The sequence below is a fragment of the Miniopterus schreibersii genome (genome assembly GCF_964146895.1).
Source record: "Miniopterus schreibersii genome assembly, chromosome: 12".
NCBI lineage: Eukaryota > Metazoa > Chordata > Mammalia > Chiroptera > Miniopteridae > Miniopterus > Miniopterus schreibersii.
The window spans coordinates 55,587,068-55,603,027 of record NC_138112.1 but is presented as its reverse complement, the minus strand read 5'-3'; the positions used below and the strand labels follow the sequence as shown (position 1 = coordinate 55,603,027).

The window sequence follows — 15,960 nt, the reverse complement described above, 5'->3', positions numbered from 1 at the left end:
GTGAACCAACTTTTTTCTACAAAAGAGTTATCATTATTTATTCAGTTCTTAAATATAGCCTTTTAAAAATTGAAGTATATTAGTCAAGTTTCTTAATTGTAAGATGATTTTGTCAGAAAAGGAATTTGGATGTTGGTCATCTCAAACTTGGACAATGGTCAGAAACAAGGGAAGCTGTGCAGTATTCCAAGACCACAGCATAAAACCAACTTCCACTCTTGAGTACTGTGCACCACAGCTTGTACATCACTGTTGGCTGTAGTGGGTGCTGCTACTGCTGCAGTGGTATCACTGTTCCCCATGGAAGCTTGAAGTTCCTAGCACTGCACCCGCTGTCTTTCAACAGGTGGATTTGCAGCATTTCTTGTTCTTTGTGGTACTAGTTCCCCATCCAGTATCCAAGACAGGTGTATTTGAATAGCAGAGCCTGGTCTCATGCTTATAAAGCGGGCATTTCCAGCTTCTCTAGTGGACAGTGGGCTCTTACATTGTAGAGCTCCTAAAATTCAGAGGGAGTTCAGGTGCTGTGTAGTCAAGAATGTGAAAATCAGATCCTTGAATATTTAGTATAGTCAGCATACAGAGGACAGCAGTAGGGTAAGTGCACAGGTGAACAGTAGAGTAAGAGAAGTTTTTATTTCAGGATCTTAATATATTTGGATGGTATCTGTTAAACTCAGTGGACATGTAACTTCACAAAGACTTTTGTATCCCCTTCAATTCTGTCCTCTACTATGATGCCAGAGTTATTTTTCTAAAATGCAAATCTTTTATGTTGTTCTACTCAAAATCCTTCAGTGGTTAATTCCTAATTGCCTGTAGGATAAAATTAAAACTCTGGTTTGGCCTACAAATCCCTTTCAATATTTGGATCCTGCCAAATTTCTAGCCACTATTACCAATATTCTACTCCTCTCTCTTTCTCATAACATAAATTAGTTCTAGCCATATCGTATTAATTGTGTGTCCCTGTAAAATACCATACTTTTTCATGTTTCTGTACCTTTGTGCATGTAGAATCTTTTTTGCTTGGAATGTTTACTCTTTTTTTGTCTTTGCAAATTTATCTTTCAAAGACTCAAATACCATTTTTGCATATAATGCCTTCTTGATGCCTTCAGCCAACTGTGTTCTTCTTCATGCTTTATGCATTCCCATAATAGAGCACTCATCATATTATATTGTAATTATTGCTTACACAAATTTTTTCTTATTAGATGCTAATGAACTTGGGAATTTAATCATCTCTTTATAACAGAAGATTTTTGTTGGATAAATAATGAAGGAAAATACCCTACTTCTGGTTGGTTAGTACATTTAGTTAGCTTGCTCTTTTTAAGAGCAAAGATCATGCCTTCTATCCCTGTGTCATTGTGTATGCCTATTCCATAGTCACAAATAACTCTCTCATCTTGGCTAATTATCTTGCAGTAGAACCAGAGGAAATACATTTTGATGGATCAGTGGTATTACCTTGCTGTATGAAATATAGTAAATTATACTAATGTGTTTAACAGTGGACTTTAAAACTGTCAGAAAAGTACCTTGCTTTGATGAAATATGTGTACTGAATTTTCTGTTTCATGTTTCTTTTGTTAAGGAACTAAAAAAAGTAACCTCAGACTTGATAAAGTCCAAAGTCACATGGCAACACAAGATGGGAGAAGAAAACATCAGTTTAACAGTTAAAGAACAAAAATTTCAGGAACTTCAAGAAAGACTCAACATGGTATTAATATATTCATGTTTATAAAATTTATATTTTTGTAAAATTTATGTATGATTATAATATAAAAATGTTCCTTTGTAAAGTTAATATACATAGGGAAAAGGAATTATCTTTTTAAAAATTTGATTTTTGCTTCTATCAGCAAGACTTTAAGACAAAATTTGTTTATAATAATTTTATTTGCACTTTAACATGGTGTCATATTATCTTAGGGTACAGTGGGTCTCCATAAAAGTTTTTTGAGATGAGAAATTCTGTTAATCGAACATTAACATGTATAAGTCTGTACCAGCCTGTGTTGGGTGTCTAATACCATCTTTAGTTCGCCAGAGTCACTGCTTCAACAGTAGACAAATGTTGGTACTCATGACAAATGTTGGTACTCATGACAGATTTGTTGAGCATTGAATTGAATGTAGAATTTGCTAAATTTTCTATCATAACCTAAAATTGTTCAATTTTTTAAGGAATTGGAATTAAATAAGAAAATTAAAGAAGAGATTACCCATATTCAAGAAGAAAAACAGGCAAGCCATCATAAGATATTTTGGAAGCCAGTAAATATTTTAAAAACCAGATATAATATGAGAAATAAAGTTAAATGACAGATGGAATCATGCCTACGTCAATTCCTAGCGCATAGTGAGCACTCAGTGTATATTCAATGGATACATGTGTGTACCTTTTGAACCAGGTCTTTCACATAGTCCCGTTAAAAAATAAACCGGGGAAGAAATGGGGAGATGTTCTTCAAAGGGTACAGACTTCTAGTTACAAGATGAGTAACTTCTGGGATTTAATGTACAGCATGACTTTAGTTAACATACTGTATTATATACTTGGAACTTGCTAAGAGAGTAGATCATACATGTTCTCACCACACACACACACAAAATGGTAATTACATGAGATGATAGAGATGTTAATTAACCTTATTATGGTAATCATTTCACAGTATATACTTGTATCAGATCATTACCTTGGACACTTTAAGTTATATAATGTTTATGTCAATTATACCTCAGTAAAGCTGGAGAAAATATTACATTAAAATATTTTATAGATAAATAACATAAAGAATAAAAATAAATCAATCAGGGTTTTTTTGATATTTTAGACCAGTGGTACCCTGGCAGATAATTACTGAAATGTACGTGCGCTGCTTTTCGTCCCTGATTATTAGTGCATTCCACAGCATCCTTGGCTGCTGGCACCGTGGCAGTTTAGCAGGGATATGCTTACTGGTTTGGGGGCAAGTCAACAGAAGTGTTAGGTTTGAATTTGTCACATTTGTCTGTAGTGTCTCCAAACCCGGGGTCCATTCCAAAGCACTGTAATTATTTGAGGAACTCTCAGAAATGGTACCTTGTAAGAAATCACGCAATATAAATTCTCCTAGATATTAAATTAATAAAATGTGTCATTAGCTTTTTTCAGTATATTCTTTATTATGGTGCTGAACTTAAACTATGAAGATAAGAAAGTAGAAAATATATTTTAAGAATGAGTTTAGAAACATTCCTACTATCTTAAAGTTTTAAAAATTGATATATTTATACTTTTTTAAAGGACATCATCATTTCTTTTCAACATATGCAGCAGTTACTCCAGCAACAGACTCAAGCTAATACTGAACTGGAAGCAGAATTGAAGGTGCAAAGAGAAAATAATCAGGTTATAGATACATAACTATTTAAGTATATTTCCATCTAATGAGCTTTAGCTGTTTACTTGCACTCATCTGTCTAACTTTATCTGAGATCATTTTGAATTTTAGGGATAAAATATGGCCATCTATTATTTTCATTTTATAAAAGAACATTTTATAAAGCTATATTAAGGATATAATCTCAGGGAAAAGGACAGCGTTACAAGAAAAGAGACTTGATGCCCTTATACTGACATTTTTTGCCATGGACTAGTGAAATTTTGTCATGGATCAGTGCTTGTTTGCAGACTGGTGTTGGAACCATTGATATATAGTATAACAAAATATTAATGTAGAACTGTTGCTGAGGATTATGCTGCATAGATAGCTCAAGAGTTTTCTCGAGCATTCTAATTCCACCTGTACTAAAAGGGATCATTACTCTCCCTAATGGCCTACTGTTTTTCAGTGCTCTGCAGTCATGCTGTCATCTGTCTTATACTTTTATTGTACAGTTTGGAGCATAGTGAACTAAATTCTCATGATGGACAATATTTTCTGCCATAATTTATAGTTTAGTCCAGATGTAAGTATAGTTATGCTGTTACAGTGTTAACAAGAATAATTTACTTAGTTTGCTCCTATAGTCATAGTATTAACCAGGATAATTTACTCAGTTTTTGTTATATTAAAATATCAGCAGATGTTTTTATTTTTACCTTCCACAATACTCATTTTTTCAGCTAGGGTTTTTCGATTGTTAATCCAGATGCAAATAATACCAAATCCTGATAGAGTATAAATTCCATGAGAACAGTAAATTTTAAATAAATTTAGACTCTTTGCAAGTTCAGATTTTGCCAGGTTAGGGCTTCTAGTTAAACATACTGAGTTGAATCCACACATTCACTTCTATTTCCTTCTGGAGCTGCAATAAAATGACAATACTAAATTCACAAAGACAAGAAAATAGGGAGAGGAAACGATAAAAATAAAGTTTTAAAAGTGAAAACCAGATGGAAAATTAGTAATTTACTTAGTAAATGAGAGAAAGTAGAAAACCCAAGTCAAAGATGCAGAAATGGTCAGGAATTGCATGTGCCTCTGGAAGTAGGGCGCACAGCTGAAGCCAAAAACTAGATCTTTTTAAGAAGCTGTTGCACCTCCAGTTTCTCTTCCCTGCCCTGCACAAACAAGCACTGTCTGTCACCTACTTGGAAGAAGATTGGAGGTTTACATTCGAAGTTGGAGAGACAGCTGAGATGGGGAGATCCAGTGGTGTGCTGGAGACGGCTTTACCAGGGAGAGCAGGTTGTTAGAGCTGTTGTCATTTTGTGAGCTTGTTATTACACCAGAGGTAGCTTCAAATTGACCATGGTGGGAGTATTTAACACTAATGAAATTGGCAAATGCTGCAAATCAGTGTTTTGTTTTGTTTTTGATTTTTAGTTTCAATTTATTAGCTTACTACTGATAGTATTATATTGAAAACTGGGTGGAAAGACTAAATACCGAATTCTCAGACCTCCCAATCCACTTTCCCCATTTAGAGGGCAGCTAGCCTTATAACTTCAGACAGGAGAATGGAAGATTCCTTCTGGTGGGACTAACCTGCTCACAAGAAAAGACCATTGCTGCTGTAGTTAAGCTTTCCCAGTGAAATAGCTCAGCCAGATCAACCTGCAGGAGCCCACCATTTGACAAAAGTTTTAACCAGCTTTTTAATATTTTATTCTTAAATATGAATAGGCAGTTAAGGATCTTTGGACATTTGAAGAAAGTCTCCAATGTGAAAAACAGACAAACAGGGTAATGAAAAACACTTGGAGAAACTAAGAGAATATATTCATGTAAGAGAAATATATTTATTAATCCACAAAACAAGAATTAGGAATCCATGAAAAAAACATTCATACAATAAAAGAGAACCCTTAAATATATTAGCAGACATAAAACGTACAATGGAAACGTTGGAAGATAATATTGAGATAGCCTTTTAGAAAGTAGAACCAAAAGACAAAAAGATGAAGATAGGAGAGAAAGAAACTTAGGAGCTCAGTCTAAGAGATCTGGTAAGTTTTAGAGAGGACAGAGAAAGTGGAAGGAGGGGAAATGACCAAAGAAATAATACAAGAAAGTAACCCAGAATTGAAGAATTTGAGTTTGTTTTGCCCAACACCAATGCATATCATTATGAAATTTCATACTACACATAAAGAGAAAATTCTGAAACTGTAGGGGGAAAAAGTGGGTCACATACTAAGGATTCAGAATGAGAGTGGCAACATAATGGCTTCAGACTTCTCACTGGCAACACTGAAGGTAGAAGGTAATAGAACCAGGCCTAATAATAGAAAGTTTGCTTTACCAAGACAAGAGAATCAACCAGAAAGAGGAAACCATGGGATCTAGGAAACAGGAGAGTCACCATAGAGAATAGAAGGAAGTCCTCAGAAATAACCTGATCGTTGTAGCTGACTAAAAGAGCAGTGGGTCCAAATTGTAGTGGAAGATTAGAATGTCTCCAAAAAATGGAAACTGAGAGAATACCTGTTATATGCAGGTTTGTTTTTTTTTTTTAGATGAGGATATAGGTAGGAACAGGAAATGATTGACATATCTAATACAGTTTTAAGAACATAATGCCTTTGATCATTTATTATTACTAAGATAGAGACTGTGGCTGAAAATGTTTACCCTGAATGTACATAGCTTTAATAATGATGAACAAATGAACTTAAAAATTCCAGATATAGTAGACATGTAGTAGAGTTCTTACTATTTGTCTTTTATGGAGGTTCACTTGGGTTATCAGCAGACATTAGAGAAACCTAGTAATATTGGTGACACTGATGTTAATAGCTTTAAAACCCATGCCTTAGAAAATACTTAGTAGTGGTTTTACTCTTTAAAGGGTTTTTTGAGGGGCAGAGAGGGTAGTGCCATGGTGTTTACATTATGTTAATTTATGAAGTAATAAGATAGTAAATATTGAAGCTCTACTAAAAATATGTTAATTTGAAATAAAAAATTAAAATTGTATTTAAGGATTTTCTAGCCAATTAATTTCTAAAACAAACAAATGCTGAAAAATGTTCTGTGGTAGTTAAAATTTTTTAGTAGGGTTATGCTGGATTATGCTACATTTCAAATTCTTCAATGCTTTACTTTATATTACTTTTTCAGTACATTAAAACTTATGCAGTGAAACTGAATAATGGCAATGTTTTTATACCCTTTTATAGCCATTTCTTTTTCATAACCTCCCCCTATTTCCTGTTAACTAAACTATAAGCACCTTTCTGTTAATTTATGAAAATTATTGTTGAGATAGCACATTATCACTGATCTGTATGGCACTTGCAGCATGTTAGAAGCAAAGGTCCAAGCAACATAAAACACATCAAAATTCATTAATGTGGTATTGATTATTTTTTGGATAATTAATTTTATTGCAGACCCTTGAAAGAGATAATGAGCTGCAAAGGGAGAAGATAAAAGAAAATGAAGAAAAGTTCCTTAATCTTCAAAATGAGCATGAGAAAGCACTAAGAACTTGGAAAAACCATGTAGGTTTATTAAATATTAAAATGTTTGGAATTGTTGTAGACATTTAAAATAACTATTAAATGTTTAAGGAAATATTGCAAAAATAATATAGGAATAAAGTCAGACACATTTTCTTCTTGCACTTATATTTCTAAGAAGTGAATGCTTTCTAAAAGTTAAATTTAATAAAATTTCCTGTAATGCTTTTATGCATGAAAAACCACACACGTGTGTGTGTGTGTGTGTGTGTGTATGTGTGTATAATTTGAGTGACTTCCCATATGTGACCAAGAAAAATTAATTTACCTTTTCATAAAACTATTGATAGTATTGTAGTAAATGATTAAAATAAAGAATTATGTAGTCATTATTATTGGCTGATCTATTTAGTTTTCCTCAGCAGTTTTGTTGAGATGTATTAAAGCATGTTCAGAACATGTATACAGTAGTTGAGTTCTGTAGTGTTAACATTTTATCATAAGAACTGATGTTATAAACATGGCTGTTTTCTTAAACTACATCTTTTTGATACTAAATTTTAATTTTAGTGAAGTAGATAAAAGTGTGAAATGATGTAAATTACAGTGTAATATGAAGCTTCACTTTATAAATTGGTGAACCCCTGCCCAGCCGGGCGTGGCTCAGCAGTTGAGTGTTGACCTAGGATCCAGAAGATCAGGGTTCGATTCCTGGTCAGGGCACATGCCCGGGTTGCGGGCTGCAGCCGATCAATGACTCTCTCATCATTGATGTTTCTATCCCTCTCTGTGAAATCAATAAAGATATATTTAAAAAAATTGGTGAACCCCAAAATTGATTATTCTATTTTAATATCTATTTTTATTGCCTTACAATTCTTTTACAAAAAAAGAACACAATAGAAAGTCACTATTTATAAGTTTATGAAATCTATATTTTGGGAAAGTAAGATTTTATTTGACTATTATACCAGGTTATTCTAATACTATACTAATATATTTTATACTAATATATATCTAAATATCAACATGATAAAATATACTGTAGATGATTTTGCTTAATATAAATTGTTAATAAGTAACTTGATTTTTCAGTTTCTTGCAGCTAACAGGTTCTCTCAATTTGTATTTGAGAGATCAGGTCTTCATTAATTAATTTGATTAGCTTGCCCTAAATCTCAAAAAATAATTTGTAATTAATTGTATCAGAATACTAAGAAATCCTTAATAACCTCTATCCTAGTAAAGTTTATCATTAGGCACCAGAAATAGTAATATTCATTTTAGCTCCTGCTAATGCACATTGTGTCCTGATGCTTCACATTCCTCATGTTAAAAGGCCATGGAAATGGTACTGTCAGGGTAAGGAAAAACTGTAAAGTGAAAAGAGAATATAAACTTAAACATGCCAGCCATGCATGCCAAAGAAATTAGTGGAGCCAAGAAAATATGTTTCCTGATGAGACCACAACCATGCCCCTCTCTCAAGAAAAAGTCAACTGAACTAAGAAAAATAAACATTCAGATTCACTGGTGAAGCCTCAGTCTATAAATTTGATAAAATTGGTTTTATCTTAGGAGTTTTAGCTTTTACAATCATTTTACTTCCATATGTTTTAGTACTAAACAGCAAATGGATAAATTTGTAAAAGCTGCTTTGCTTCTATGAGTTTTCTTGAATGGAAGTTCAGCTCTACTCTTTAATGGTATTTCTATGTAAGTTTTTTCACTATTCTTGAGTGTACTGCTACTGGCATTAGATTAAGATGGGTTAAAAAAAGCCCAAAAAGATACAAAATAAGATGGAATCATAATAACTGTTTTTTTTAAAAAAAATGGTGAAAATACAAGTAAAACTTAGAGAATATTGTTAGATATAATTTAAAATTCATTGAAATATAAAGAACAGTGTTACTTGTACCTATTTTCATTTGACTAGTTTTATAGCCAGTGGGTATGTAAAAAGACTGTAAATAAGGATGTTCAGAAATTATTAAAGGAAGGGGGGTAGGTCACAAAAGGAATGAAATTCACAGCATTTGTTGAGCATCGATTATGTTTTAGGCACTATACTAACTAGGTACTGGATTTTCAAAGATGCCTAAAATACAAAGACTACTAGAGAGCTCACTCTCAAAGGGACTGATAACTATGAAATTAATCACAATAGTGTAGAGTGTTTTAGTTGGATTTAAAAATTGCTATGAAAGCACAAAATCATGTCATTCAGGTAGGCTGGAGAAAGTTTTAAAGAAAAGATGACAACAGAGTTGGCCTTGCAAGATGAATAGGGTTTCATGGGGCCTTAGTTGCCCATTTCCTACACTTCCTGTTCCATCCTGTTGGCATTCCATTTAAGATGGGAAAAATCATGGAGGCATGAAACTATATTTTCAAGGGTGATAGTCTGATCTGGGATGTGACCTTGGAATATAGCTCAAGATCACCTTCCAAAGGGTTCCTTACTAAGGAAGTTGAATTTTATTTTATAATTAATGGAAAACCACTGAGAATTTTAAAGCAGAGAAGTGCCATAGATCTGCATTGTAGAAAAATAACTCCTGCAACAGTAGGGAGGATGGCTTTATGGAAAGAGAGCAGTAAGAAAGATATTGCAAATGACCTAACCATGAGCCTATGAGAGTGCGCTTAGGGCAACAGTGAGAACAGAAAAGGAGGGCGCGCTTTGGAGGTAGAATTGGTAGGGTTAATGAGATTTTATATGTAATGAGTTTTAGAAGGGGAAAGGAGTCAAGTATGTCTCAGGTTAGTGTAACTAGTAGGATGATGTCACTAACTGACACAGGGAATGTGACAGAAGCAAATTCGGTGGATGAAAATAATGAATTGAATTTGGGAACTGTTGAATTTATGGTGCCTGCAGGATGCCTAGCTTGAAATGCATACCATGGATTTGAAAATGTGAACTTAATCTTAGGAGAGAGGTTGGCAGATATGAGTTATTAGTATAAAGATGAAATGTGAAGGTATAGGTATTGTAAGATTATCTGAAAAAGGAGTAAACGAGCGAGCCTTGGGGAATGCCAGCATTTTTGGGGGGGTGCACACATGTGTGCAGGAAGGGAGGAGGTCCTGACCAGAACAGTGAGAAAGGCGGGAGGAGGAGAGAGTAGTGCCATGAAAGTGAAGAAGCCATTTCAGGAACAAGTAGTTACATGTCATGGTACAGAGCTGTTAAATGATACGAAACTTGGGGAAAAAATCTTTTTTGCTAATTTGCAGGTGATAGCTGACGAAAACAAAAACCAATGAGGGTAGAAGTCAGGTTGCTAAGGAGCAATGGGAGGTTAGGATTTGAAAGTAGCAAGTGTGGACTTAAAGAATTGAGACAGAGAATTGGGTCAAGAAAAAAAAAAAAAGGATTGTGAAAAGAGTATTTTGGGCACAGGAAAGATTGAGACTTGGCAGGAGAGAGTGTTGCTAGAGCTGGGCACTAAGGGAGCTAGAAGAGGGTGGGATAAAGGGCATGTGGAAAGTTGAGCCTATCACCTTGCAGAGGTAGATTGAATGATTAAAAATAAAATGAAGGGAAAGTAATAGGTGAGCTCATGTCTGTCTTTTAGGCTCTATAACAAATACATGCATTTGTGGAATTCTGGGTAATTTAAAATTGCTCAAGAGAAACTCGTATAATCTTTCATGACAAAAGGGTATTTATCTCCTCAGTGAAACTCTGTCTCACATTTGAGGTCCCCATGAAAGAATACTCCCTGCAAGAAAAAGGTGAAATTTTATAGCCAATGAAAGCTCATTTATAAATGTAACGTTAGGACGAAGAGTCAGTTTGTGCTGTACCACTTAGTGCTTAGTACTCTTCATCGAGTTGAACTAAAAACTGCATATCTAATATACAACAAGAAAATAGAACTTTAAAAGTCAGCGAAGGTATAACATTTATAGAATTTTTATGAGTAAAAGTAAATAAATTTTCATTTGTAGCAAGAGGTGGCTTAATGTAGTAAAGAACACAACCCCTAGATTAGCTTTGGATTTGAATCCTGGTCAATTTATAGCCACCTGATATTGGGCAAGTTAATGTCTGCGAGCCTCACATTCCTCACCTGTAAATTGGTGGTTGAAAATACCTCATAGGATTTTTTATGAGTATGAAATTGATACTAAGTGCTCAGCACAGTTCAATAAATGGTCGTTCTTAATAATTAGTAAATACTTTGGGGATTTACCTTTTTTACTGTTTCCCAAAACTTGTGTTAGTATTTTTATACAAAACCCAATTTATATATGTGCTCGTTTTGATTACATTTTATATTAGGTTGAAGAACTTAATGGAGAAATTAATGAGATTAAAAATGAGTTAGCACTTAAAGACACTCATATTAAGTTACAAGGACATTACAAGGAATTATGTGATCAGAAGTTTGAGGAAGACAAGTTTCAGGTAAAATTCAAGTCTGTTGGGGGTACAAACTGTTAAAGATATTAGGACAAGGGTTCCCTTTTCTCCACACCCTCACCAACATGTTATTTGCTGACTTTTTGATAATAGCCATCCTGACTGGTGCAAGGTGGTATCTCACTGCTGTTTAGATGTGCATTTGCCTGATCATTGATGTTGAGCATCTTTTCATGTCTGATGGCTACCTGTCTTCCCTAAAGAAATGTCTCTTCATTTTCTTTGCCCATTTTTTGATCCAATTGTTTATTTTTTTATTATTGAGTTGCATGAATTTCTTATGTATTTTTAATATCAATCCCTTATTGCATGTCATTTGTGAATATATTCTCTGAGTTCGTAGGTTTATTGTTTTTGTTGATGTTTTCCTTTGCTGTATAGCTTTTTAGTTTGATGAAGTCCCATTTGTTTATTTGTGCTTTTGCTTCCCTTGTTCCAGGGGGTTACTAAGATGGATATCAGATAGTTCACTACCTTTTTTCTAGTTTTATGGTGTCAGGCCTTACATTTAGGTTTTTAATCAATCTGCTCATGTTGATCACCTTGTCTGAAACCCTTCAGTGGCTTCTCATTGTCTTCCTCGCTGCTGGAACTCCTTAGTGAGCTATGTGAGGCCCTTACTGACCTAGGCCTAGCTTACTTCAAGCCTCCTTTCTCTCTGTTCTTCTAGCACCTAGTTCTGGCTGCAGCTACAAGTAGTTCTATGAAGACTATGGTCTTGCTTGCTTTTAATAACTGCCTGTATATGCCATTTGCTCTCCCTGGGGTGCCTTCTTATCCCTGTTTGTATTGAAGTTGCCTGTTATTTATTACCTTGTTTTCCCTCTGGACTGACCAGTTTTTGAGGATAGGGCCTATATATTTTTGGTCATCATTGTATCCCAAAGCCTTTTGCAGTGCTTCCATGTATTATGTGCTCACTATACAGGAGGAATAGAAGGATGTTGAAGTGCACTCTTTTAAAGATACATGAAAATACAACACGCAAAACAATATGCCGGCCGTGGCTACGTTGCTTTTAATAAGGAGTGGTTCTGTTATTACAGATAATGTGTGGTATTTATTGTATAAAAATGTGGAGTACATGTTTGAAATATCTAAAGGTCTCTATTTTGTTTAAATATGATAGATTATATATACACAGAATGAACTTAAAGTGATCTCATTATAAATAGTATATTAGTTAAAAAGTCATTTGGCTTTCAAATAGAAGTTGCTGAATGGTTTGATTGAAACACTGATTCCACTTTTATCAGCACAATTTGTTTAAATGTTTTATACTTTTTAATAATGTTTTTACATTAAAGGAATCCTTTCCATTTTACACTAGAATCTTCCAGGAGTAAATACTGAAAACAATGAAATGTCAATGGAAAAATCACAAAACATCATACAGAAATATAATTCTGGGCAAGAAATAAGGGAAGAAAATATTGCGAGTTTTTGTTTAGATACTGAATGTAGAGAAGAAGATGAAAAGAAAGAAGGCCCACTTACAGAAGAAGTCATTATAGAAGGTAACCTAAGATTATATTGGCATTTTCTGATTTGTATATTGAGCTTTGTAAGGGAGTGTCAGTTACAGCCTTTGCTCAGAGGACGGTGTAGAGTAGTTGGATAAGTACTTTATTTGTATGTGCCTTAACAAAACAGGCTTCCTTTGAGGTATTCTTTACAGTGACTGTGTTTGAGGAAAAAATACATTTCTGCCTTCCCTTCTCATCACTTCTTTGCTTTCTGCATTCTGGTTTCTGCTTTCACTGCTTTCCTGAGAATGTCCTATGGGCTACCAATAACCTTCTGATGACTAGACCTAGAGCACATTTCTTCATTCAAATGACCTTTCTGTAACCATTAAAATAATTTATTAATTCGTCCAGTTTGAAAAAGTTGTTTATAAACAGTACTGATTGTTTGAAGGTGTTCAAAACTAGGCTGAACAGCCACTTGGTGGAGATGTTGTAGAGAGAATGAGTGGACTTTAAAAAAGCCCTACAAGCCCTGAACTTTATATTCCAGATTATTGTGACTGTAATGAAATTTTGAAATCTATGGTTGGAACCCAAATTAATAAAATGAATGTCTTAAGTAGATATTCTATACACCTGGCCAAAAAATTCCAAAATTTAAAAATATTTACAAGGTAGTGAATAAAAAAAGTGATGATAATGCTGAAGAAACCAATTAGCAATTTCTGGATCCTAAGTAATAATAGAAATTAGAGTATAACTTGTTAGGATAAATTGATTTTTATCTATCAGCTATGTGTTTATATGGACTTGTACCATATGCCCAAAGGGAAATAGCAGACTAGAGAAAGAAAAACCATTTTGTAATCCCCCAACATTTCCTGTTTTAAACCAAAAATACTTTTGATTTTTCAGTGTATCATAAATTTACTGTGTTCTCATCATGACAGAATTACAGCATATTGAAAATATCTCCAAGAATGAAATTGATACTACTATACCTCAAGATGAAAATCAAAGTGAAATCTCCCTAAGCAAAGCCCTCTGCATAGAAAAAGAATTAATTAGTCAAGGGCAAACCTTGAATGTTACTAACTTTAGAAAAGCAGTTACTACAGAAATAAAAGACAACGTGGGCTTTGAAAAGGACAATGGCTGTACAGAATTTAAATCGCCAAATAATTCTTTTTTAGTGGCAGATATATCAATAGGAACAGAGAGCACACACGTAGAAAGAACTGGATTCGATGTTCACCGAGCAGACTTACATCTGGAGGTTGAAAGTATCAGAACATCATTTAACAGTCTCTTAAATGAGATGGCTCACAGTACAAATCATAAAAAAGATGTTTCTGAACAACAGTTTAGATTGCTTCCAGGGACCCAAGAAAATGCCAGAGAGAAGGAAATTACAAATAGTGACCAAACCAAAACAGATTTGGATTCATCTCTGGATATAAAAAAGAATCCTGTTCAGTGTCAGAAATACAGTTTACATGATTCCAGTAATGTTATCTTAGATGATAAACAGTGTAAAAAAGAACAAATACAATTGTTCAATAAAAAAAGTGAGTGCAGCACATTGCCATTTAAACAAACTTCAGATGTTCAGGAAGTCTGTAACGATACGTCAGAGAAACCTGAACTAACTACTCCCTGTGACATTACAACCAACCACCCCACTTCATCTGCTGTTTTCAGTGATAATTTGAAAGTATTTCTTAAGGATTCAGATAAAAATGCTAATATTATGTCTATGTTGGGAAAACCCAACTCAAGCCCTGGGAAAAGAGCTGTATGTAAAAGTCTGAATGATACACAAAACAGTCCAGTTAAGAACTGTTTGGGATATTTAGAAAACAATGCGCACATTTCCCATCTTCAAGTTAACAATGAGAATATACATGCTTCACAAGCCAAAGATATGAAAACTGCTGTTCACACGAAAGCTTCCACAGAAATACAGTTTTCCAATAGAGAGAGTCATGTTGATAAGAATCAGTTAACTGAAGCCACAAAAAATGACCTTTTCCTCTTTGTGGATGTTAATGAAAGACAGCATACATTGTTAAATAATACTGAGAAAACGGAGTCATTAAATGACATCGTTTCTGGAAAAATTTACAGTGAAGGACAGCCTGAAGAATCATGTTCACTTCGCATAAAGCCATCTGGAGATTTAGTAAACAGAAGTGGAAAGTCAGCCTTTGATCTTTCAACTTCAGATAAAAAAACTGAGAAAACGCCAGTATATGTGAATGTTTTAGACCCCAGTCCTTGGTCAAAAGTAAATCAAACTGAAAGTCAAACAGCGAGCACTTCTACTTCTGGCATTCCCTTGTTGCTGAATGAGAGACCAATAGGTCCATCAGAAAACAAACAGATTGTTTCAATGACACTTTGTAAAAATGTGGGTGCAGATGATGTCGGGAAGGATACTGGGCCAGGTAAGAAAACAAGGTTTATGTTATCTTTTAAAATTTGTTATTTCTACTTAGTATTCTTGGTAAAAATTCTCCAGGTTATGTTAAAATGAAAACATATATTTATTTTTTGCCTAAACCTAAAACACTCCCTATATAGTAAAAGTAGTAAAGGTCACCTAAATCTGAACCAGTATTACCAACATGTACTGAGGTAAAATTGCATTTTGGAAATTAAAAAAATTTTCATCAAGGAACAGAAAATAACAAAAACCACCACAGGTCCAGGTGCCTAATTTGAAATTAGGAACAGCTTCCTAATCTGAGGTCTTTACTTTCTAGAGCAAATGCAGTGAAGTTGATAAGGCTTATTCCAGCGCACATGTTTATTCCTTAAAGAAAACACCAAAAAAAATCACAACTTCCTTCCCTCAGAACCACATTTTGTCATTTTCTTTCCTAGTTTTCTCCCTCTTCATTTTTTTGTTTTATCTGTCCCTAACCAGCACCACAAATCCAGCTTTTGTTTTCCAATATTGAGGGATAGCACGAATACATTTCATAGCATTGCTATTTGTCACTGAAACACTTTAAACCGAACCTCTTAATAATTATGTACTTATATTATTAATACACTAAAATGCCGAATATTTCAGACTGTTCTAGTCTTTAACACTACCACATGAAATAACATAATGTCCAAGTTTTGCTTTAAAAATACTCCAGAAT

General features: G+C 34.1%; 1 protein-coding gene across 1 annotated transcript in view; it reads left to right on the top strand.

Moving 5' to 3' along the window:
- Positions 1-15,960, top strand: part of CCDC73 (coiled-coil domain containing 73) — a 77,114-nt gene that overhangs the window by 54,674 nt on the left and 6,480 nt on the right. The window contains exons 10-16 of the mRNA XM_081153077.1: positions 1,601-1,729; positions 2,197-2,256; positions 3,299-3,403; positions 6,836-6,946; positions 11,199-11,324; positions 12,670-12,856; positions 13,759-15,255. Coding sequence (XP_081009203.1) covers positions 1,601-1,729; positions 2,197-2,256; positions 3,299-3,403; positions 6,836-6,946; positions 11,199-11,324; positions 12,670-12,856; positions 13,759-15,255 — 2,215 coding nt within the window. The remainder of the gene's footprint in view (positions 1-1,600; positions 1,730-2,196; positions 2,257-3,298; positions 3,404-6,835; positions 6,947-11,198; positions 11,325-12,669; positions 12,857-13,758; positions 15,256-15,960) is intronic.